The 25,474-nt window shown below is 36.7% G+C and overlaps 1 protein-coding gene and 1 long non-coding RNA gene across 9 annotated transcripts in view; one reads left to right on the top strand and one right to left on the bottom strand.

Moving 5' to 3' along the window:
• LMO3 (LIM domain only 3) overlaps positions 1 to 7,179 on the top strand; it is a 238,396-nt gene extending 231,217 nt beyond the window's left edge. For 5 of the 6 annotated variants that reach the window (XM_054526579.2, XM_009247520.4, XM_054526578.2 and 2 more), the window contains 1 exon segment: positions 4,278 to 7,179. In XM_054526579.2, coding sequence (XP_054382554.1) covers positions 4,278 to 4,383 — 106 coding nt within the window. In that variant the 3' untranslated portion in view covers positions 4,384 to 7,179. 6 annotated transcript variants of the gene reach the window in all.
• Positions 1 to 25,474, bottom strand: part of LOC129049067 (uncharacterized) — a 239,567-nt gene that overhangs the window by 69,799 nt on the left and 144,294 nt on the right. For 2 of the 3 annotated variants that reach the window (XR_010135731.1, XR_010135730.1), the window contains exon 3: positions 876 to 2,851. This is a non-coding gene — a long non-coding RNA (uncharacterized LOC129049067). Of the gene's footprint in view, positions 1 to 875; positions 2,852 to 25,474 lie in introns of those variants that run through there. The other variant, XR_010135732.1, reaches the window with a different exon arrangement.

Raw genomic sequence — 25,474 nt, 5'->3', positions numbered from 1 at the left:
TCTCGGGAGGCTGAGGCCGGAGAATGGCGTGAACCCGGGAGGCAGAGCTTGCAGCGAGCCGAGATCGCGCCACTGCACTCCAGCCTGGGCGACAGAGCGAGACTCCGTCTCAAAAAAAAAAAAAAAAAACATTTAAACCCAAGGAATCTGGTCTCCGTCTCTGGAGTCAGGCCCATTTCAAGAGAGGTATTTTATTTTCTGACTAAGAGCATATAAATGTGAATAGATATAGTGGACTTAAAGTAAGGTAAACTTTGAATAATGCATAGCAAGATTTGGGGTGTGGGTAGTGTCATTTGATACACTAAGGGTTGTTAGCAGTGAGATGTATAATGACAGCCGGACTGTCAGTGGGAAAGACAGTAAATTTGTTCACAGGTGTATAGTGGTGGAATGAGTACACAGCCCGGACTTCTTGTTGAAAACAGTATAGTATAGAAATCTCTAACTTACAGTTAACTGAAGATGTGGAATAGGAAAATATAGACACTAGAAATATGGATTGGAGCTCCCTATCTAAGTGTTGTAAGATAGAAATTAATCATAATTGTCAGTCACTAACAAACATTAGGGAAAGAAGATGGCTAGGCTAACATTTTTATTTCTTAAAAGGGATGTTACCAGTGGAGGCTTCTTAGCAAAGGCTTTTGATAACCTGCTTAAAACTAAGCACTATATTTTGTAAGGATGATTTACTAGTTATACTTGTTTCATATACTTCTCAAGTCTCTAAGACTATATGAAGTCAGCTAGAATCACTCAAAAATATCTAGAAATTAAATCTAATATTAATTCCAAAACATCAGAATTAGATGGTTTAATAATCCAATTGGGCATCTTCTTATTCCCTACCATAATTTTTTTAAAAATGAGGGTAAAACTAATTGAACTGAGCATACTACAAGTAATTAGGGTCAGATTACAAGAAAGATTATGTTTATTTTTAGTAATTGTAGCCTGTTAATATACTTACAGTGTCCTCTGGCTATCACTCCTTTCATAATGCTTTTTTTTTTTTTTCCTGCAAATGCTGAATCTCATAAGAAGTTGGTTAAATCACACTGGAAATTAGCATTTCTTACAAAATCACAGTTACAGATTAATTTGTTAAATACGTACTATCTGTATTGCTGTCTCTGAAATTTCTTTATATTTATATATGAAGCATTTTTTAAAGAGGATGTCAACCTTAATTGCATACCAGTCGTAATCTGCTCTTAACCACAGCTTTCAAGGCTGTTTTGTTTGAGTCATATGTGCAAGTGTGACATCCCTCATCCATGTTCTGTTTCATCTTGACCTTTAAGTATAAATTGAAATGCATATAAAATGCACTTTATCCAGTTGATAACATATTAGTAATAAAATATGTCAGGTAGGAATATTTTAGAAAAGTTCTCTGTCTCTCTCTCTCTCTCTCTCTCCCTCTGTTGCTCTATATATACCACCTAATTGAATAGTAGGCAGACTTTTTTAAAGTTATGCAAAAGAATAATAGTAATACAAAAAACACAGTTACACCCTGTATAACCATTTAATCTTCACATTATTCTTGTAGCCTGCATGCTTTACTGCCCTCAGGTGAAAGCTTGAGTGAGTCTTGAATCCAAAAAGACCTGGGTTATTTTCCTTCCTTTACTACATATGTTCTAATTATAGACTCTTGGGCAGGGTTTTGAAATTCTGGAATGGAGTCTTAGGTTTTTCTTCTGTAAAAAGCCATGATAATACTTACTTTGTAGGTTGGATGTAGGGAATAAATGTGATCATGTACATACATGCTTAGCATTTAGCACATTGTAAGTATAAAAAGGTGGCTATTTTACCTGTATTTCAAAGATTGAGGTAAGATTTTAGATATTTCATTTCTACTCCTTGCCACAAGCCTACAAAGGTGACTGATGTCACAGATACTAAAAACCAAAGTTTTATTTTCAATTATCATAAGTGGGAAGGTAGAGTTTGGACCCTACTGGTTGCAGTATACCTCTCTGCCTTTCAGACACTTTTCATTTGAACCTCTCTATAATCTACTTATAGGGCTTTTTTTTCCTCTTATACATGGGGAACTGAGACAGGGATAGTCTGAACTGTACCCCAGGTCTTGCAATGGGTAGGCAATAGAGGCAGGACTCAAGACAGATCCCCAGGCTCTTGGTTTTGTGTTTTCTCACTACAATTACCTTGAATTTGTTATTCTACAAATACAAATTTTCTAAATGCGAAGGCCTCTAAAGGTGTAAATGGCATGACATAACCTGATAACATGACAAAGAAAACGTTTTTATTTGATGGCTAGTAGAATTTTAGGGCTTACTAAAAAAGTAAAGCAAAATTTTAAACAATATGGAGTTAAAAGAGAGTATTTCCGGATTAAACCGTTTTTAGAAAAAATGATTCAGTAATATCAGCTGGAACACAAGAGTATTTTATTGAATCTACTTGGTTTTGGTGACATTTTATTATTTGCATATTAGTCAAAATTAATTTCAACAGTAATATAAATTTATAACTTTGAACAGTAATTAAACATATTCTATATGCTATTTTATATAATTTCACATAAAAAATAAGCTATCAATTTGACTACTTAAGTCTATTCAACAAGAGAAATATTTCCTTTTATTCAATATATTCTAGTGATCAGGATATCAAACTGGTTTGCACAAACACGGTTATTGAAGTGCAACATTTAAAGTATACAGGTTACAACTAATACAAAGAAAATATACTTACAGCCCCAAACTTGAATGTTCATTGTATCCAGTAGCTTTGACCACAAACAACCCTAGGATTTCAAGATCAGTGCGTAGTCTGTGCTTTCAATCAACATCATCAGCAGGCAGTAATCCTGGGGAAAAAAAAGTAAATTCCACAAATAAACAGACCAATTTTCCTTTAAGAGGAGAGCTAATTCTTTTCAATCTACTTTTTTTATTACACTATTTTCCCCTCTATCTACTTAGCTAGTATAAGGATAAATTTCCAAAGCTACCCAGTTGGAAAAAAAATAGGTTCACTGTTTGTCTAGCATTCCAATCTTTGCAAATGTAAATCAGTCCAACTGCTCCTCATTTAAACCTTCAACTTCACAAAACATTAAAGGGTGCCTTTCACTACACAATTTAATCTATCCACTAAGATTTCTGCTGGAACATCATTTGAAATTGACTATCTGATAAAGAGAGACTACTATCAAAGGTCAGAGAGGTCAACTTGTATAATTACAAGTAGTTTTACTGGGTCAACTCTACCAGACACCACTATTTGAAGGTTAAATTGTTACAATTAAATATATATACAGATCTCCCCAGAGTTACTTTATTGTTAAATGTACCGGAAACAGAAAAAGCATTTATTTCTGACCTTAATTGTGTCCAAAGTGTCACTATGGGGAAATCATACAAAAAGAACACTTATTAAAAACATTACAGTCTTGCACATTAAACAATGCTTTATACAATAAAATGCATAATTAGCTCTTGGAAACTAGTTTAATTAGGTTACTCCCTTTGGTTAAATTGGAAGTGCTCTAAGAAATGACATCTACTATTTCATGTTGGTGAACTTGCCACAAACAAAGGAAAATGGCTCAGCATCAGAATCTGATGCTAGAGCAACTCTCATTTCAGAATTCAGCATCAGAATCTGATGCTAGAGCAACTCTCATTTCAGAATTCAGCATCAGAATCTGATGCTAGAGCAACTCTCATTTCAGAATGATCACTTCTAGATTACTAAAATTCAATCACATTTTAATAACAGAGTAAAAGAAAGCTTTAAATGGGAAGCTTTAAAATAGGCTATTTTCTAATTGTTTGATTCATTTTAATGCCTTTTACTTTTTTTTTATTAAGTGCCTAAATGGCCAGAGATGAAATCATCCATAATTACTGCAGTGAAACATTATTATCATTCTTTCTTTTATTTTAATGGGTGTAAATACAGATCAGTTGTTTTTATTTTTTTTCTTTCCAGTGTGGTTAAAAAAAATAAATAAATAAAAATAAAGCAAGTCATCTTTGGTGGCCAAAGTGTTTATCTCAATATCCTTAGAATTTTTGCATGCAAAGGCAAGATTTCAAATGTGTGCAACATTTCATTAAATGAAGTAAATGGTAAATGGTTTAATTCTGATAATGAAGACAACTGTCTAAGCCAGGTTTTCAGATTCAGGGAATTACCATGCGAAACTACTAATAGGAAAATAAATCTTCAAATTTATAGATCCAAGTGAAATGGTCTTAACCACATTTTATTGTTTAAAATATTTTCAGATTTTGTGTTGGAGACAAATTTTTCCTAAAGAATAACATGATCCTTTGCCAGACGGACTACGAGGAAGGTTTAATGAAAGAAGGTTATGCACCCCAGGTTCGCTGATCTATCAACATCACCCCATTAAGAATACAAAGCACTACATTCTTTTATCTTTTTTGCTCCACATGTATATAAGAATTGACACAGGAACCTACTGAATAGCGTAGATATAGGAAGGCAGGATGGTTATATGGAATAAAAGGCGGACTGCATCTGTATGTAGTAAAATTGCCCCAGTTCAGAGTTGAATGTTTATTATTAAAGAAAAAAGTAATGTACATATGGCTGGATTTTTTTGCTTGCTATTCGTTTTTGTGTCACTTGGCATGAGATGTTTATTTTGGACTATTGTATATAATGTATTGTAATATCTGAAGCACAAATGTAATACAGTTTTATTGTGTTACCATTTGTGTTCCGTTTGCTTCTTTGTATTGTTGCATTTAGTACAATCAGTGTTTAAACTTACTGTATATTTATGCTTTCTGTATTTACCAGCTATTTTAAATGAGCTGTAACTTTCTAGTAAAGAATTGAAAAGCAAATCTCGCTAATGATACACAGATAGATAAAGCAAGTCTATCAACATTAAAAATACTAAAAAATAAAGACACACACAGAGCATTTTAGTGACATCCACTACTTATTGCCGCTATGAGTTAGAGTCTATCAGTGTTCTTGTTATAACCTCCTATTTTCAGGGGGTTAAAAATCAGCTTTAAAAAAATACATAAAAATTTCATCTTAAAGCACTTTCATTTTATACCAACGTGAAAAGTGCCATTTTTAGAATAACTTTAAAGCTTAACAGGTTTCCTTTTAATATCCTTTTTTTTGTGTGCTCTTTACCTACACGATGACTTTGTTTTGCTTTTTCAGCCACACCCCTTATGTGAACTAGTGCCTTTGGGTATCATGTAAAATTTTTTCCAAAGGGTTACTTTAAAAATCTGTTACCACAATTATGAGATGATTTTTAAGTGATAAATTAAACTTCTTCTTGTATAAATTCTGCCCAGATCTCGCCACAAGAGCTGAGGGTTTAATAACTTTATGGCTTAATAAATGTATGACACTGAAAAGATTTGAGTGTGAATCTACTGAAATCACTATAATGCACATTGAAGCTATGATGGTATTTGAGTAGTGAGGTTACTTTTGATCGGAGCAACATAATGCTCATAGAATGTTCTAGAAGAGGAGAAACAAAGGGATTGATAAAAAGCTGAGAACTAGTGATTATATATTTTTCTGTATTTACCTGACATTTATTTTAATGTTCAAAAAGTAAACACTTTAAGTTTGATGTGTTTTACTCTCTCATTGTTTCAAGTAATTGCCAACTCAGAATACATCACTCTTAGGCTGAAATTTGTCTTTCCATTTTTTAAGGTGAAATAGTACTACCTTACATGATAGCATACAAAGAAGAAAGCTCTAGAAACAGAAATTATGGAGAATGATTATTTAAATTACAATTAAGGAAATGAGAATATGATCCCCTCTTCCGGGTTGCCCACAAACTTGCTTCTTTGCTTTTGCTCCCTGTAATAGAACTACTTTTCAACAAATCTAATTCTGCATGGCACCATTAACCATGTTTTCACTACAGCAAACTTAGTGCTATGGGTTTTCTTGTTTTTTCTTGATCACTTGTATAGAAAACAATATTTTCCAGTGTTATTTGCATATATATTTTGTCCTTCCAATATATGCATTACAGATGAAAATTAAATGTTATACCTGAATTCTTGGGTTGGGGCCAAAATATTAAGCTGAAAATAATGCTGGTGTGGATTTGTTTTAAAACAAAGTTTTATTATGAACATGCATGTGAATCTGGATATTGCCTCTTATTTTTAAGAAAATGGTTCTGTGAAAAGTGAATGATATGTATTTTTACAAATGCTTCATGGTTAGGAGTCTTCAAGTCCCATGTTCCCCAGATTTGAGATATACTAAAGAAAGAAATTCAGAAATAGCTATTTGGGGCCCACAAAAATAACTATTATTTTAGCCTTAGAGCCTTACACTTGTTTCATGAAGAGAAAGGACTTGCATAACCAAAATAAACAAAGCAAGACAAATTAAAAATATGTGGGGGACAGATCAGTGAAAAGTGGTTTTCTTAATGCAGCCCTGCTGGTCCCCATTAACAATTGTTTGAAATTCACGTGGATGTAAAATTATAATTGTCAGTATCTTATTCAGATGATCTCTTAAGGTTTAACTGGTTTTGCTTTTGTTTATCTATATGTCAAAATACTTGTAAATTGGGAACAAACTTCTCTCAGCTTCTTGAAGCTGTTCAACTATCCTTGCCACTGGAAGACCAAACAAGGTTTTCACTGCTTTTTCTTTTACATAATATGCTGAGAATTATTTCTTATGCTTTTTACTGCAAACAAAATTACTCACCTGGATTAAAGATTAAGGCCTTAATCTGTTTAGATCATCTTTAATCTCCATGAAATTGTGAAACAAGACAGGAATAGTGTTTCAGCTGTAGGCCATTTTACAGCTAATTGCCCATAAATTGTAGCATTTATTGACCTGAAGTACTAAGCTAATTGTCTTGACTACTCAAAGCCCCTGAATTGTTGTCAACTTTCCCCTTTGTGTTGTGTAGCCCTAATGTCATTTAGCTTGTTGTCTGATGCCTCCAGTAGGACACCTCTGATGGAGCTTTGATTTCTGAGCAGCGAAAGCTCCCTTCCTAAGATGCATCTCGCATAGGCTGCCTATGATGAAGGACTGTGCACCTCCACTCCAACAGAGTGCTGAGTTTAAAAGCTGACCTGTGTTTGTAATTTCACTTTCATCTTGCTTAATAAATATCTGCTGGATTCTTTCATTCACTTTTTTACATTTGGATTTATGTTTTTAATAAAAGGGGTGTTACACTATTTGATTGCACTTAATTGGCAAAATTTAAGATGATCTCTAGAAAGCATGTTAAGTCCATGAAAAGAAAAAAAAGGTGTGTAAGGACATTTACTTTCCAAAGCTAAGTCATAACAAACATAGACAAAGCACCCCAAATGTTTCTCTGAATGTTATGTTTAGTATCTCTGCACTAGGTCGTTTACCGCTATTTATTTTTATGGGGAAAATAAAACTCTCAAAAATGAAGGTAGCAATTCCTGGGTGTAATTTTGCACATTTATACAAATGTTAAGTGATCTTTCTGAAAGCAGCTCTGTTGCTGTTGTCAGATTAAATTTCAAATTTTCTATTCTGTATAATGAATTAAAACAGGAAACTCAGTTCTACATTTTTACAGAAGAGATGCTGCACCTTAACTGAAACAGGGCACTGAAAATTATATCTGTAGTAAAACATGCCATACAAAAGTGTTTTCCTTTTAACTATCACTTTAGGCAAACCACTCTCTGAACCGTCACTTAAACCATTTCATAGAAATTATATAGGCCAAACATGTTTAGTGTTCACTTCAGTAAGTTGCAAAGACAATCTGCATGTTTATTGTAATAGGCCATTAGCACAAAATACAATTTTAGCAAAAGCCTTTTTGATCATTACTTTTCCTTAAAAACGTTGTTATATTTTTGAAATGTGGTTTTAATGTAATTTAAGGTAATAGAAAGCAGAGATTTAGCAGTCATTAGTTCAATTGACATTTATTGAGCACCTACTATGTGACAGGCCTCTCCCTGAGCATTCAGCCTCCTGTTGGGCAGACTTAGGGTTGGCCTAGATCAAATAACTTTAACATGTCTTTGCACTGGTTTGTGCTCATCTCCAACCTGCTAATAATGAGCATACAAAAGCAAATGGCATCTTCTACCTATCCAGCATGTCATTGATATGAAAGCCCCAGAAAATATCTCAAGTAATCAATGTGTTCAGAGACTTATCGCACACAAATTACTCATTAACTCAATAGCACATAATAAAAAAGAACATCAATTAATTAATGAGTCACCCTCCGATTGCTATGATTACAATAGAGCTCTGTTGAAATAGCGGTTATAAATGAAGCTGCCTCTCTTTATTCATTGTTTGCAACTGGTCGATTATTTGGCTGAAACCAGTGTCAAGTTTAACACATGCCTGTAGGTAATTGTGTGATTAGTATCATAAACGAAGATTTCAGAATGCCTAGGGTTTATAAAACCTTATCAATGGCCAGAAAAATAAAGAAAACTCTCATTTTTACTAGAGCTTCCTTTAAGGCCATGCTATTAGAAGGGTATTATTCGGAAAGGTATATTTTTACTTTTATAATCAAGATGTAAGACTTCCATGTTGAACAGTACAAAGAATAGCTGCTAAAACACTTGAGTCAATTTTACAATGCTTTAGTATACACACGATTTAATTTCAGTAACTTTTCATGAAAACTAAAATATGCATGATCATTGCCAGTTTTGCATTTTGGTACCCCAAAATGACATTTTTGCTTTTGGCAGGCTTGGTTGGGGTAGGTTTGTGGATATTGACAGCAGTAGGGGAAGGGATTTAAAAAAATACCAAACCTGACATAAAAAGTCACCAACTAAACTTTCCCAACTATCTTGGTAAATGCCATTCCAATAAGCTTATAGAATAATTATAACAGTTCCCTTAGGTAAGTAAGAAACATCTGTTGGTAACACATAGCAGGTGTTAACAATTACACATACTGAACTTTTTAAAAATGTTTTTAATTAAAAGAATTCTGTTTTCTGAAAAGGAAAATATGTTAAATTCAAAGATACTCCTGTTTTGGGCATGCAGATCACATAATGCACAAAATTATAAAGACCAAATCATCTTGGATCAATGAGGTTTTGTGTTTGGTTCAGATCATTACATTCAAAAGTGAATTGGAATTCTCTGCACTTTTTACACAATTGGTATTCTGGACTCAGAAGCTGAATACTCGAAATTGATATCACAGGGGTGATTACAGAATATTTTGGCTTTATGGGCAAAGTGGTTGGCATTAACTATACCAAATTTAGTGGCCGCAGTACAAATTAAAATGGGAACAAGAGACATTCAGATAATACATTATCAAAATCTTTTTTCACCCTGCCCCTGGAGAAGAGTTTAAATCACCTAAAGTAAAACCGTTCATTTGAAACAGGTACCATTTTCATATGACCCATATTCAATAACTTTTAGTAATAATAGCGAATATTTTTACCAAACAATTGCCATGTATCGGGTAGTTCTGCACACCCATGTCATTCCCACAACACCCCTGTGACACAGGTACTATTACAATGAAGGCACAGGCAGGTTACTTAATTTGCCCAAGGCCATACAGTCAGAAAGTAGTGTGTCTATTTAAACACAAGTTTTCTGGGTCTAGTGCTTTTCACTCTACCATATCATCTTTTATAGGGTTGTCATTATTATTGTCACTATTATTTTTTCTAGCTCCTGGGAATAGCCAAGAACTAGGAGTTATTTATACTTGGGCAAAAATTCCAAACATATCAGTGTTAATATTATCTTTAAAGATAAAAATTGGGAATGAGAGTGATTATATTTTCCTAGATGCAATCTGTTTGGGAGCTCTTTCTTTCAACCATAACATGAAGGCATTTATTTGAGCCTGTAAATCTAGGGTACCAAGAATAGAGGACTCTTCGTATAGCAGTAACGAAAACAAGAGTGGTCAGCATCAACGCGAGGGTACATTGAAGTAAAAAGTTGCGAGTTTCAGCATCAGGATAAATATGCCGTAATAATGTGAGGCTACAGTCTCAGAATCAAGATAATACAACAAGTATACTATTTGTCTTTGGTATTACTTCCAGAATGAGTATGTTATCTGTCTTTGATATTTTAAAACTTCCAGAAGATGAGATGAAACAAATTAAAGGCCCTAGACAAACTATGTATGTCAGAACTGTGGGCACCCACCCTGTGTGTAGCAGCACACCAGTCCTCTTTAAATTTTATTTGCCTGAGTGACATTGGTGCAGAAAATATGTTTGCTGCTACTTATTCTTTGTTTAGTGCCCAATTTATTAAACATACAACTCTAATAAATACAATTTATCTCAACATTTGAACACCATTTAAGCAGCTAATAAAGCAAAACTTGTAAATTTAATAAATCAGATTCAACCATTTAAACATTGATTAGAATCTTAGTCAAATTCTTCTAAACATTTTAATAAAATCCCATGTAATAAGTTTCAAGTACTTTAAAAACAGACAAAAATTCTCACAATGGGCCAAACATTTTTTAAATATACTTAAAGCTGTAACAAAAATATTAATTTAATTTAAAATTTCTATACTTTGTTTTATATCTTTCTGAGGTTAGTAATTCCTTTAAAAATTTAGAAAATACTGTGTTTGCTAAACTTACAGGATCTGTGTTATTGATGATATGAACCTTGGTTGGGGCACAAGAACTAGCTCTGCTGTCCAAAATGATGCAAACTTCAGCCAGTGCACATCAAGTTAGCCAATAATAGTCATCTTCCCTATCACATCAATGGAACTTTCATAATTCCAAGTCTTTCATATAGGTTATAATTTTTCATAACTCAATGCTTTTTCCCAAATTGGCTGGAATCGTACGTATGCGATTTTAGTATCTCATTATAAGCTATAGGATTATTTTGAGATTTTTGTCCCCTCAGAAATAAGGACTTGAACCTATGTAGTCAAATTTCCTGTTAGATATTTGGCTAATTCTTTTTCTCACACAAATTATTGGACCACTTCTGAGCTGATTATAATGCATTCCCAATTGTTCTTAGCATGGTTTAGCACTTTGTGTTAGCACTTTGTGTTCTTGGCATGGTTTGACTTAATTCTGTATATTTACATTTAATCTTATCTACTTAGAAAATAGAGCTGAATAAAATTGATACAAAAATAAGTAAACACACATTCAATAGAAGAAACAAGCCACATATACCATATTTGGCTTTTTGTCTTTTGTATGAAAACTCTTTTGTATACATTACATTAACTCTTCCCCTTTTGAGTACAATTGTGGACCCATAGCTTTTATAGACCCTGATGCAATGCAGGCAGATTGACTAGTAGATTGTCCATAACCTACTGGTTATGTTTTGTTGTTGTTGTTTGTGTGTGTGTGTGTGTGTGTGTGTGTGTGTGTGTGTGTGTGTGTGTAGTTCTTACTTAAGGTGTCAATTTAAAAATTTTGTTTTGAAAGACAATACCTTAGAAAACCAGAAATCCAAAAATAAAAGGCATGAGAAAAATGCAGTGCAGCACAGTAAGACGCTGTGAACTGTTCCAGAAAGGAATCCTCAACCTGAAAACTGCAGCGACCAAACAAATGTGTTTAAAGCAGCAGTATAAGAAATCGCCTGCTTACACTTAGGAAGAGTATCAATGTTTTACACTAGTTGGACACTGAGATGTCAATAAAGAAACAGAAGAATAAGTCAAGAGCTGAGATGATGACTTAAGAGTTTATCCTGTCTTAATTAAGGATATTTGACAAGACCATATTTTATTTAGTTATTATTTTTAAGGTTAGCTTGATTACTATTTAACTCACAACACAATTTTCTTAGTCTCAATTCACCCTTACATTTTTTCCATTGAAACTGTTTGAGACTATGAACATCTTGGTTAGCAACATCAGCTTTGCCATCAGGCAGAAAATGATCTTGAAAATATTACTTAGCTTTATATTAGTAACAGTTTTCTCATCTGTAAAATGGAGGTAATACCTACTTTATAGCGTTTTATTGCAGATTAAATGAAACAATCTAAGGCAAGCATTTGACATAATGTCTGATACATAGTGTTCAAGTTATTAGTACTACTATTATTTTTACTAATCTCAACTTTTCTAAGAGTCATTTATGTGCTAATAATCTGCGTTGGATGAGCATCAGGCATGGTTTATGTTCCATTAGGTACACGTGGGCCAAATAATAACAATTACAGATGAGCACTCAACAAGCAAACAAGACAATTTCTTCTAAGTGAAACATTGAGATTCAAAGAGGACAGTAAATTGGGGATTCAGGCCATAGTCAGAGACACTGGACGGTAAGGCATTTTTTTAATTGCCTTCTTTTGGTCTCAAAAAAAATTTGAGTTCCATGTATGTGTCTAGCATTTATAATAGGGAAGCCTCTGCTTCTGATATTTAGCAAGATGAACTCAGTAATCACTATATTCACGTAGTGGGCCATTCAGACATTTATTGGGCACCTTCTGCATGTCAGATTCTCTGCCATGTTCTGTGAGGAATATAACGAATAGTCCCTGCACTTGAGGAAGACAGGCAAACAACTGTTAACACAGAAGGTAACAGGTAATAACTGAGGAAGTAGAGATATCTACAAAGCACTGGGGGAGCACCCAGGAGGAAGTGATTTATTCTGTCTGGGCACATTAGAAAAGGCTTCACAATCGACATTTACCTTTAGTCTTAAAGAACCATCAGAGGATGTAAGGAATGTGGGTGTTTGTATAGAGACCACCCCTAATCTAAGTTTACTAGCAATTAGTTTCATGGTGACTCATCTATCTGACAGAGAGAAAGCCATCACAGATATTGAACAGATGTATAGCAGAATTAATGCCAAAGTTCAAGGAGATTGACTCCAACTGGAATATACAGGGTGGACTCGGGGAGAGACAAGAGAGGATGTTGACAGTTTAGTCAAGACGGCTTGGTAAAAACCAAAGAAAGAGCTAAGCATCTACATTGCATAGTAGCCATTACAGAATGAAAAGAATGGGAAATAGCAATGGAGAAGAGGAAATTTTACCAAAAATGGTAGTTGACTGAATGTGAAAGGAACAATGGAGAAGGGTCAAGTATGACTGAGATTTGAGAATTTTACCCTAAATTATTATAGTTAATGTAGCAAACAGACTTATAAAAGAGGGAATAAGAAATGTACGCTCTTCGATGACTGCCTGGATATGAGGAATGCCATATTTCAAGTGGAAGTGCAGTTGTATTCCTGTTTCAAAAATTCTTTGGGCTTTTAAGGACAAATATGACATAAATAAATGCTTTTGATTGGAGTGGCAGAACTTGCTAGTTGTCCACTCAATATATTTTCTTTCTTTTATTCTTACTAACAGTGAATGGACCAGTGTTGTGCCTAATCAAAGGGTTTCTATTTCATAGCTTTTTTTCTTGTATCCAGGAATAGCCATTTCACACCATTTTAATTGATGAAAATTAATCAATGGAGGATTTATGAGTCTTTCCAGATGTAGGAATTTTGCTATCGTTTCCTTCCTCTTGCCTGAAAAATGCAAATGGGAACTAGAGGTGGACCAACCATCTAAAGCACAGATGACCAAGAGAATGAAATCACAAACTAAAAGGTCCACTGATGACTTTGGGGCCACTGCAGCAGGGCGGACTTAAACAGACTTGAACTTGGACTGTCTAGGCTATCTCTGGGCATCTTGTCACCATGATTGATTTACTTTTGTTACTCTGGTTGGGTTTCTGTTACATGTAGTCAAAAGCAACCCCTACCTACCTGATATACTTGGCTTACTGAAACTTAGGAATTTTATTGACACACTGTATTGTGATATTCATACTTAGCCTGATTTGAAGAAGGGAAATTTTGCAGAGTCCATTATAAGAGCCCACAGTATGATTTCATCACTTCTCCTTCCAATTTGGCTCCCTCCTATCACATGAGAAACCATAATCCTTGAAAAAAAGAGACCTGAGAATAGTTTCTAGTATCTGTGTCTTATATTCTCTCTGATCTTGCATAATCCCAAAACTCTACCCTAACTTTTTAACGTAAAGTCAGTATTTCGATTAGAATGTTATAATTTATCTAATTTTGTGTGTGGTTAGTGGAGAAGGCTTAGTTCTTATTAGATTGTCATAAAACAAAATAGGAAAAAGGATGCAGAGAAATAGCAAAGGTATTTTCAAGTAATTAGTTAGAACTACAGACAGATCAAAAAGAAAGCCACTGTGCAAATGTCAGGCCATTCAAGGTTATTTCACCTTGAGGAGATAATGTCAGATCCTTGCCTTGGATATAAAAGAAGTTTTGAAAGTCTTTCTGCCTATTTCCAAATCCTATCTGAAGATCATTTCTGATCTATGAAGTTTTTCCTCTGTTTGCCGGGAAAAAAAAGAAAAACAAAGATAATATTTACATATATGTTACTCAACTGTATTTACTAAAAAAAGTTATTTAATTTGATATTTACTTTTCCTGTTTGTCTTGGTATACAAATAGACCTTTTAATGAAAGTATTGTGATTTTAGATAATAGGTCTAGTTTTTAAAATATTACATGAAGAAATAAACAGTCTGCCACTTCATTCTTTTCCCTATTAAATACATGTGTGTATTAAAATATGCATAACAAATTTGTGAAATCAATTAATTTGGTTTTATTGGTTGTGAATCCAAAATCGGGTTTTAACTTTGTGCCCCTCTAAAATTTCTTTATTTTTATTTTTATGTTTTTGAGAGAGAGTCTTGCTCTGTCACTCAGGCTAGAGTGCAGTGGCGCTATCTCGGTTTGCTGCAACCTCCGCCTCCTGGATTCAAGCAATTCTCATGGGGTTACATTACAGGTGCATGCCAGCATGCCCAGCTAATTTTTGTATTTTTGGTAGAGATGGGGTTTCACCATTTTGCCCAGGCTGGTCTGGAACTCCTGGCCTCAAGTGATCCTCCCGCCTCAGCCTCCCAAAGTGCTGGCATTACAGGCGTGAGCCACCACACCTTGCCTCAAATACAATTTTTTATTTTATAACAACCTTCCAACCCAATCTTAAATGTCGCTCTGTCCAGATGCCAAGTGCTATAGCTTCCTCTGTCTATAGAGAAGATAATTTAATAATTCACAAACTTCCAAAGCATCATCTCAAGAGTATTTCATCTCATCCTCTTTTCTTCTTTCTTATGCTTCTAAGAACACATATTCAGTTCCTTTTATACACCAATCACCAGCTGGTCATAGTGGTGTGCACCTATAATCCCAGCTACTCTGGAAGCTGAAGTGAGAGGATCACTTGAGCCCAGGAGGTCAAGGCTTCAGTGAGCCATGATCACAGCTCTGCACTACAGCCTCAGTAACAGAGCAAGACCCTGGCTCTAAAAAATAAAATAAATTATGCCAATCACTGTGTAAATCCAGAAGCATGGAAAGAAAAGGGTGGAGAAGAAAGAGGAAGGAGATATCAAGGCTCCAAGATCAAGTAGCCCACAATCTGTGGGGAAAGCAAGGGCAAAACAGCTCCATTGCAAATTGGTGCTGTTAAAGTCTGGAATGGATACTCTGGGAGCAGGGAGGAAGGAATGCTCAACTTTAAGAGTGTCAGCTATATATTCTGAGAAAAGCAGCTGAGTCTTGAGCAGTAAAATATGGTGCTTCCAGTGGGTTAGGGAAAGGAAAGAAAGTCATTCCAAACACACACAAAGACTTCCAAGTATGAGAGGTTTCAATATGTTAAAGGAACTTAAACTAGTATGTAGAGGAGTTGTAGATTAAAATCCAGTGATGAAGGGCCTTGTTTATTTCATAAAATAGTAGTCTTCAAATCTTTAAAAATATATGTATGTGTGTATTTTGATTCAGTTTGTATGTTGTCATGCCCTGAGCTCCATATAAGTGAAAAACAATCAAACATGAAGACCACTGACACAGAAGATGAGGAGCCTGTGAAAACTTACAACACAGGGGAAGGCATGATCAGGTTTACATTTTAGGTTGTTCAATCTGGTGGCCTTATGAAAGCAGGGGTAGAGTCAGCAGACATTATACGGTGGGGACCAGCTGATACAGTTGACAAATATGGGTATACTTAAACGAACAGAGTAGCAGAATTAGAGATAAGGTACACCTCCACGACACTTAGGAGGCAGTCAATACAGGAGGAGGTGGTCATTTTTTGTGGAAGAAGATGAGTTTTAGACTCATTGCATTGAAATTGTCTTGGGATAGAACATGGAATTACAAGTATTTATAATTTAAAAGAAAATTTATGATTAGGATACCATGGAAATTAAGTATTTGTGTACCTGGGTGGTAAAGGTAATACCCCCTTACTCTTTAAATTATATTATTCAGACAACCTGTTAAAATCGTAGGGTACATTTTACCTTCTCAAATGTAAAAATCTTATTTAAAATGTTAAATTTAATCTGAAGTTGATGGGAAACAAAGATTAAGAAATTAAGGAGTTCAGAATGATAGATTATATGTTACCCTAACCCACCATATTAATTTCAATAAAGTTGTCTGATATGATTTGGCTCTGTGTCCCCACCCAAATATCATCTTGAATTGTACTCCCATAATTCCCACATGTTGTGGGAGAGACCTGGTGGGAGATAATTTGAATCATGGGGGTGGTTTCCCCCATACTGTTCTCATGGTAGTGAATAAATCTCATGAGATCTGATGGTTTTATCAGGGGTTTCTGCTTTTGTATCATCCTCATTTTCTCTTGCCACTGCCATGTAAGAAGTGCCTTTCGGCCGGGTGCGGTGGCTCATGACTGTAATCCCAGCACTTTGGGAGGCCGAGGTGGGTGGATCACAAGGTCAGGAGATCGATACCCTCCTGGCTAACACAGTGAAACCCAATCTCTACTAAAAATACAAAAAATTAGCCGGGCGTGGTAGCGGGCACCTGTAGTCCCAGCTACTCGGGAGGCTGAGGCAGGAGAACGGCATGAACCCTGAAGGCGGAGCTTGCAGTGAGCCAAGATCGCACCACTGCACTCCAGCCTGGGTGACAGATCGAGACTCCGTCTAAAAAAAAAAAAAAAAAAAAAAAAAAAGAAGTGCCTTTCACCTCTTGCCATGATTCTGAAGCCTCCCTAGCCATATGGAACTGTAAGTCCAATTAAACATCTTTTTCTTCCTAGTCTCAGGTATGTGTTTATCAGCAGTGTGAAAATGGACTAATATAGTAAATTGGTACCAGTAGAGTGGGGTGTTCCTGACAAGATACCTGAGAATGTGGAAGCGACTTTGGAACTGGGTAACAGGCAGAGGTTGGAAGAGTTTGGAGGGCTCAGAAGACAGGAAAATGTGAGAAAGTTTAGAACGTCCTAGAGACTTGTTGAATGGCTTTGACAAAAACGATGATAGTGATTCAAACAATAAGGGCCAGGCAGAGGTGGTCTCAGATGGAGATGAGGAACTTGGGAACTGGAGCAAAGGTGACTCTTGCTGTGTTTTAGCAAAGACGATGGTGGCATTTTGCCCCTGCCCTACTGATTTGCAAAACTTTTAACTTGAGAGAGATAATTTAGGGTGTCTGGCAGAAGAAATTTCTAAGCAGCAAAGGATTCAAGAGGTGACTTGGATGTTGATAAAATCCTTCCATTTCAAAAGGGAAAAAGAGCATAAAAGTTGGAAAATTTGCAGCCTGACGATGCAGTAGAAAAGAACGACCCATTTTTTGAGAAGGAATTCAAGCTGGCTGCAGAAATTTGCATAAGTAACAAGGAGCCACATGTTAATCTCCAAGACAGTGGGGAAAATGTGCCCAGGGCATGTAATAGGTCTTCATAGCAGCCCCTCCCATCACAGACCTGGCAGCCTAGGAGGAAAAAATGGTTTCCTGGGCTGGGCCCAGGATCCCCGTGCTGTGTGCAGCCTAGGAACTTGGTGCCCTGCATCCCAGCTGCTCCAGCTGTTGTTAAAAGTGGCCAAGGTACAGCTCAGCTCATGGTTTGAGAGGGTGCAAACCCCAAACCTTGGCACCTTCCACATGGTGTTGAGTCTGCAGGTGCACACAAGTCAAGAATTGAGGTTTGGGAACCTCCACCTCGATTTCAGAATATGTATGGAAATGCCTGAATGCCCAAGCAAAAGTGTGCTGCAGAGGTGGGGCCCTCATGGAGAATCTCTGCTAGGGCAGTGCAGAAGGGAAATGTGGGGTTGGTGCCCCCACACAGAGTCCGTGCTGGGGCACCTCCTAGTGGAGCTGTGAGAAGAGGGCCACCATCCTCCAGATCCCAGAATGGTAGATCCACCTACCTACAGCTTGCACCATGCTACTGGAAAAGCCACAGATACTCAAAGACAGCCCATGAAAGCAACCAGGAGAGGGCTGTACCCTGCAAAGCCATAGGGGCGGAGTTGCCCAAGACTATGGGAACCTACCTCTTGCATCAGCGTGACCTGGATGTGAGACATGGAGTCAAAGGAAATAATTTTGGAGCTTTAAAATTTGACGGCCCCACTGGACTTCAGACTTGGATGGGCCCTGTAACCCCTTTGTTTTGGTCAATTTCCCCCATTTGGAATGGCTGTATTTACCCAATACCTGTATCACCATTGTATCTAGGAAGTAACTAGCTTGCTTTTGACTTTACAGGCTCATAGGCAGAAGGGACTTGCCTTGTCCAAGATGAGACTTTGGACTGTGGACTTTTGGGTTATTGCCAAAATGAGTTCAGCCTTTGGGGGACTGTTGGGAAGGCATGATTCGTTTTGAAATGTGAGGAAATGAGATTTGGAGGGGCTAATGGTGAAATGATATGACTTGGCTCTGTGTCCCCACCCAAATCTCATCTTGAATTGTATTCCCATAATTCCCACGTTGTGGGAGGGACGCAGTAGGAGATAATTTGAATCATGAGGGTAGTTTCCCCCATACGGTTCCAGGGTAGTGAATAAGTCTCACGAGATTTCATGGTTTTTATTGGGGTTTCTGCTTTTGCATCTTCCTCATTTTCTCTTGCCTCCACCATGTAAGAAGTGCTTTCACCTCCCGCCATGATTCTGAGGCCTCCCAGCCATATGGAACTGAAAGTCCAATTAAACCTCTTCTTCCTCCCAGTCTTGGGTATGTCGTTATCAGCAGCATGAAAATGGACAAATACATTGTCACTTCAAGGTTGCCTTTTTACTTAGTGCCAAAACAGAATTCTAACCAGAATTACCAACATTTCTTTCAGTTCTAAATGATTTCAAGTACTATTCTTTACTGTCTTTACTTCTCTCGAAACCATTTCTTCCACTTGTCCTTCAAAAAGACTACTGGGACTACAGTTAGATAGAATTGATAATTCTGAAATTTTTGATTTCATTTATCCACGTAGTTTTTTCATACACAGTGAACCACATGAAATACAATGACAGATGGTAATGTATCAGTGTTACAGATTACTTATTGTCCTGCTTCAAAGTCAGGGTATAAACCTAAATGGTTAAAATAATTTTTTAAGTCTTTCAATTATATCTCATAGACTTCCTAATAAGAGAAACAGCTAGTGTATTCCCGGCCTTTAGACAAGAAACCCCTCTACTCCTCCTCGCCTGACACACACACACACACCAAGTTACTGAGATTCTACTCAGGCTTTAGGAGGAGACTAAATAACCCTTCCAATGGTTGACAGCCCTCTTCACCCAGCATTTCTCCTTTCAAGCCTAAATCCTTTGTGTTTCACTTTTAGCCTTTGGTAGTGGTAGATAAAAAATGCATATCAACTGTTCTCTGAATAAGAAACCTAAAATACTCATAGATAATCTCAAAATCGTTTCTCATCCAGAATAATCCCCAATCTTTGAGCTTTCCTCAAAGGTCTTCTTTTCCAAAACTTATATAATCTTGGAGGCTTTCTTCTGAATGTTTTTGATGCTTTTCACACATATTTTTGGTTGTGGATCTCAGAAGTGGGCAGGGTAGTCTGCCTGGTGGGGAATATATTAAGAGCCATTGCTAATGAGGACCACGATTTATATTGTTGCTGCTTTATATATATCAATATCATGCTTTTTTCTAATGAAAACTGCAACTTTACTAATTCATTGGCAGTTTGCATGGTTCCACTATAGACCAGATGTATTTTCCTGCATGTAACTGGGGAATCCCCATGGTGTTTGTGTAGTTTGACTATATCTGTTTTTGTCACAAGCAAACATGAATGTCCATATCTGTCATGCTGGAACTTGATCCAGCACAATTGCGAGTGTATCTTCTACTTATACTAAAACTCTTTATAATTCTTAGTAAGTCCCCCAAATTGCTAAATATCATTACCTTTCCCAGGCCTGTTTTGCAAGCTCTCTCTTTTGTCAGCTAGCTGTGTATATTATACATTGAGCCCACAGCTAACTCTCGCGGAGGCCACTTGTTCATTGATGACCACCCTTTAGGTGTAATTTTCAGTTTTGTGTCCTTTTGGATCCCACCCTAGGGTGAGCAATTGGTAAAACTGAAGAGTGGGCTAGTGGCTAGAAGCTAATAAGAGAAGGAGTTAATTAAGGCATTTGGGAGACTAAAGTAAAAGATGAAAGCAGAATTTTTAAAATGCTGGATAATAAGAGAACAAGAAATGGTGCCTATAAGGGAGTCAAACCCTAAGGGGACCAGAGGCAGGCACTGCACTCAGTGCCATGAGCTGGGATCTGGGTTTTCAAAGTAAGGACAACAAAAATATGTGAAGGTAAATGGGGTGAAGAGCAGCACCTGAGAACCATCTCTCCCGCAAGTAGTTTAGACTTACCTTTCTGATCAGATTTGGTAGTGTTCAGGATATGGCAGCCTGGCTTACAAGGCCTGGGAGAATAGATCAATACTGGATGGTACAAATGCATTTCCCAATTGATTGCCTAGCACGTTATTATAGGCTCAAATAAAAAAGAACGTTCAAGTTGAGAATCATTATCATTTCCCATTGCTTCTACCAAACCCAGCACTATCTCACATTTTTTCAAAAAGGTTATTGTCTAGAAAAATAAAAACCCAAAGCCCATTTTTATCATCCTGGAAATCTATTTCTGGGATTAAAAATTACAGATTATATATTCTTAAATATTTCAAGATCATTTTCTAGCTCTTTAAATAGGCATCCTTATCCCTGCTACACATGATACATAAAGGAACATTTAGCCCCGTGTTTCACGTGCCATCACTTACTATATGCAGCCCCCCAGAATACACAATAAAAAGATAAATGAAAAGCACATTAGAAATGCACCTAATGGTGGGAATCCAGCCAGTGATGGTTGCAGATGTTTTGTTTGAATCAGTGGCTGTGTTGAGGAGGAAAATGCCCATTATAGAAAAGATAGTATTGCCAAAGAATTTGGCAAGGAAAGATCATACTCTAACAAATATCTTTTATCTCAAATGTGCATATTGAATATATGTGTTTCATAGTATTTTCCTCCAGATTACCTTATTTACTACATAAAAGTTATTGATTGTATTTATGCATCATTTATAGTTATTCTTTTGTCTTATTTTATCAATCATTTTGTATTGTTTGGAGCAGTAAGCTAAATAGTGTCTAAATTTGAGTTGATATCCCACTGCCTTCAGTTAAAAGATTCTATAGTTTTTCCAAATCCCAAAATAACATGCATGGCTTCATCTACCTTTCCAGACTCATCTTCCACCTCACCATAATAAACCATGCTCCAGCCACACTGCATTTCCCCTCATCCCTGAATAGCCATGTTCTATGATGCCTCCTGTTCCTACCTATACTGTTCCCTCTGCCTGGAATATCCCAACTGTTTATTTTCTCTTTCTGGCAAGCGTTAACTCACCTGCCAGGTACCTTCTCTAAAGAAATTGCTGTGGGAAAGCTTCTCTAATCTGCAAGCCCGAGTTAGATACACCCTTGTCAGTGTTCCTTTACCACCACACTCACGTTACTGTGAGTAACTGATCACAAACTTTTTTTTTTTTTGCATCCCCCACTAGACTGTAAGTGCCTTAAAAGTCCTCTAGGATCTATAACAATATCTGGTACATAATGGATGCTTAACAAATGCTTGATTAATCAATCAATCAGTTGGACAATGCAGTTTACCATCCTAGAATATTAACACAATCCTGGAATCTCCAGATAAGTAATTTATGACTGAAATATTCAGAAAGGTTCCAAAGAGCCTGATGAGCTTGAAGAAGAAAATGTAGGAAAAAATTAACCGAGAATAAAGCAAGGCTCAATTTACAGTATAACTCATAGAAAAGTAGATGTTCCTGTTTCCAGGAGAACCCAGAGAGACAAATGGTTGGCTGAGCCTCCCAGCTGCTTGGCCTAAATGATACGGCTACAGGCAATGCTGATTCCACAAATCAAGGTGTACAGCCTCTCTTTAACACATCCAGAGGCTACTATGAGGTGTGTACAGCCTCACCTTTAACATTTTCCCCTGACACGTGAATATTAAAGTGGAATACCAGATTATCCATAATTCTAGTGAAATGAACAAAAATGAGAGTCCTCTGTCTTTTACATGCCAACTCTTTCTTCATTAAAACAAAACAAAATGAAGCAAAACCAGAAAATCAGACTGATTCTTTCAATACTAATTAAGAAAGTATAATCAGCTCAACTCAACAGCTTTGGTTTAAAGTGGCAGGAGGAAGAGGGAGGTTCTGTGAAGGCGAAAGGTCCCAAGCTATGCTCACATGTTTTCCTTAGCTTCACCTGAGATTCAACAAAAAGATATTTGTTATTAGCTTTGTTAATAATCTCTCCTGGGATTTGGAGCAGGTCCTAGGTGAGCCACATATTATTACAGAAGTTTGGTACAAAAGTGACTCTGAATATTAAGACAAAAGAGACATGTTTTAGTTCTTTCAGTATTGTTTTGTATAAGGAATGTAAAATTTAAAAAAAATGCATTACATGAAACAGCAGATTTGTCAAAATGCTAAGGTAGTATGCAACAGAGAGAAGGAAAATATGTTTACCCAATCTGCCTTCTGGAAATTGCAGAATTCCAGGTTCAGAATAAGAACCTGGGATAGAGACGAACGCTTTGTGAACCCTTGAACACTCCAACTCAGTGTAGTTAAAATGGCTATTGTCCCTAATGATAAAATCAACTGTTTATGATTCTGTTTTATAGCTTCCAGATCCCTTTCCTCCTCTGTTGAAAAATCTCACATTAATAAACATAAATGAAAAATATTTCTGGTCTAAAATTAAACCCTACAGCTTTGCTGGATCATTAAGCCCCACTCACAGATTGTTTCCTTGGTCCAATCTGAAGTTTTTGTGGTGAGAATGTTAATTTTTTTAACTCCCAGCAACCATTTTAGTTCAATTTCTTTGACAGAGACTCAGAGGGAATGAAACAACTTAGCAGGACTGGCCTTGGTGCTTTTTATGCCCCAAGCAAGCAAACAAGAATAAGATTATAGTGGCCCTGAATGGAATCAGAAATGGGAGAGAGGTTTTCTCCCCCCACAAGAGGCTTTTTGAAGAAAAACAACTTTAAGATGCAATCTGTAACATCTGGGAGAAAGACACTCGACACCTGCTAGAAGTTGCTGTGATTTTGCAGTCTGTCCTGAGCATCAACACCTGAAGATATAGCCCTTGAACTTCTGTTTCCTCATGGACATGAGTAACTGCCTGGTTTTGAATTTGGGAAGCTAGAGGCACCCTAGACTCATTGACAGACACATAGGAGATGCCAAGGGCTGCTTTCAATTTCAGCCTGAAGTTTTACATTTTAAGAAGACAAATAAACAGCGTTACCTGTTTACTTCAATATTGACAAAGGGAAAGCCCATGGCCCCCCCTGCACCTGTTAATACTTGCTTCTTCTACTGAGGCGACCCACGCAGCTGCTCATTGCAATTAGCCCAGGGCCAGTCTTGGCATTTACCCACAGAAACAATACCGCACAAAGAAGCGCCTCTGTGCATTCCCGCTGGCATTCTTCCAAGTCACACTCAGCTTCAGCACATTTTAGCAACCTGTCTCTCTGAGTGCAAGGTCTTGCTGGACATTTAAGTCCCTAAAAACTCAAGGAATCCTTTTGTTTCATTTAGTAGTTCTTTTTTAGAGATGGGTCTCACTCTGTCATCCAGGCTGGAATGCAGTGGCACAACCATAGCTCACTGCAGCCTCAAACTCCTAGGCTCAAGGGATCCTTCTGCCTCAGCCTCCTAAGTACCGGTTCTTTTTAATTTTCCTTCTGAAATTTCATTTCTACTTTGCACCTCTATTTTTTTCTCAACCCTTATTTTTTCTTCTCTCTACCTCTATACAGGAAAGGGCCCTTGTTTTAGTTTTCATTGTATAGCAACAACAAAAGAACAAAAAGATGAAAGAAAGCAAAACACTGATGTTAACTTTTCCTAGTTTGTCAAATAAAAATAATCTCAATAAAAAAGGATTGCCTAGCCTGTGTCTCTTTTTTTCAGTGTTAAATTTGTTTTCAAAATTAGGTTCTTCGGTTAGAAGGGATCATAGACCCTCCTACTCCACTCACCATGATCATTACTTTTTTTTTTTTTTTTTTTTTGTCAGGGGTAAGGTGAAGAAAATTCCTTTGCGTCTATTCAGTGATGAACACATGTGCTGCAACTTACTTCCTGAATTACTACTAAAAGCACCACCATTCTCTCCCTCTCTTTCCCAAGCACCATCAGACGTTACTTTTTCATATAAGTTATATTGAATGTGCCCTTTCTTGACATGCCTAAGAGATGCTTCAAGACATTCTTTATTCACTTCCGAAGTCTTCACTGTTGCTAGCACAGAAAATTTATTACCTCTTGGGCAAAGACCATGCTCTTACTTTAGTGAAGTTCAAATCTTGCTGGGAGGCATGTGATACATGCCCAGTGCTGGAAAAGTTCCTTCATTCAAATAATGAGAGGTAGGTACCTTCAAAACTACTTGCCTGTTATATTACACATAGACAGTTAAATATCCTGCTCTGGCCCATGATGGAGAGTTACTTTCTTTCGCTTCATGGTAGAAATGAGCCAGCTCACTGAATCTGTCTTGTATCTATGCAACCATCTGGAACAACTTATCAAGGGGTAGGCAGACGTGTTTACCATGCCTTCACCACCTCCATAAACTGGCCTCAGTGGTTCACTTCTTTCCCATTTGCCAGCAGATACATCTGCAGACAATCTCGTTTTTCAGCCTGAGTGTTTACAGATTTAGTCAGAGGGCAGGTTTTATAAAACTCCTATATCTGTATTTATTTGTTTCGCTGTCAAGTTCCCTGTAGTTTTTGTTTGTTCAGGAGCTGAGTTTGTAGCAGGTGTTTGGAACAATTAACAGAAGCAGAGATACCAGTAGTGGGCAAAGGTTGGAAGAATATAAAACAAAAGCTTGACATTTAAAAAAAAACAAAGACCCTTAAATACTACACTTAAGAACTGCAGACTAGAACACACCAATAGTATTATGATAAAAACTTAATCTATTATAATTAAACTTTGAATATGTGCCTTGGGCATAAAAT

Source organism: Pongo abelii, chromosome 10 (assembly GCF_028885655.2).
Source record: "Pongo abelii isolate AG06213 chromosome 10, NHGRI_mPonAbe1-v2.0_pri, whole genome shotgun sequence".
NCBI classification, from domain to species: domain Eukaryota; kingdom Metazoa; phylum Chordata; class Mammalia; order Primates; family Hominidae; genus Pongo; species Pongo abelii.
This window is presented reverse-complemented; position numbering and strand designations above follow the sequence as displayed.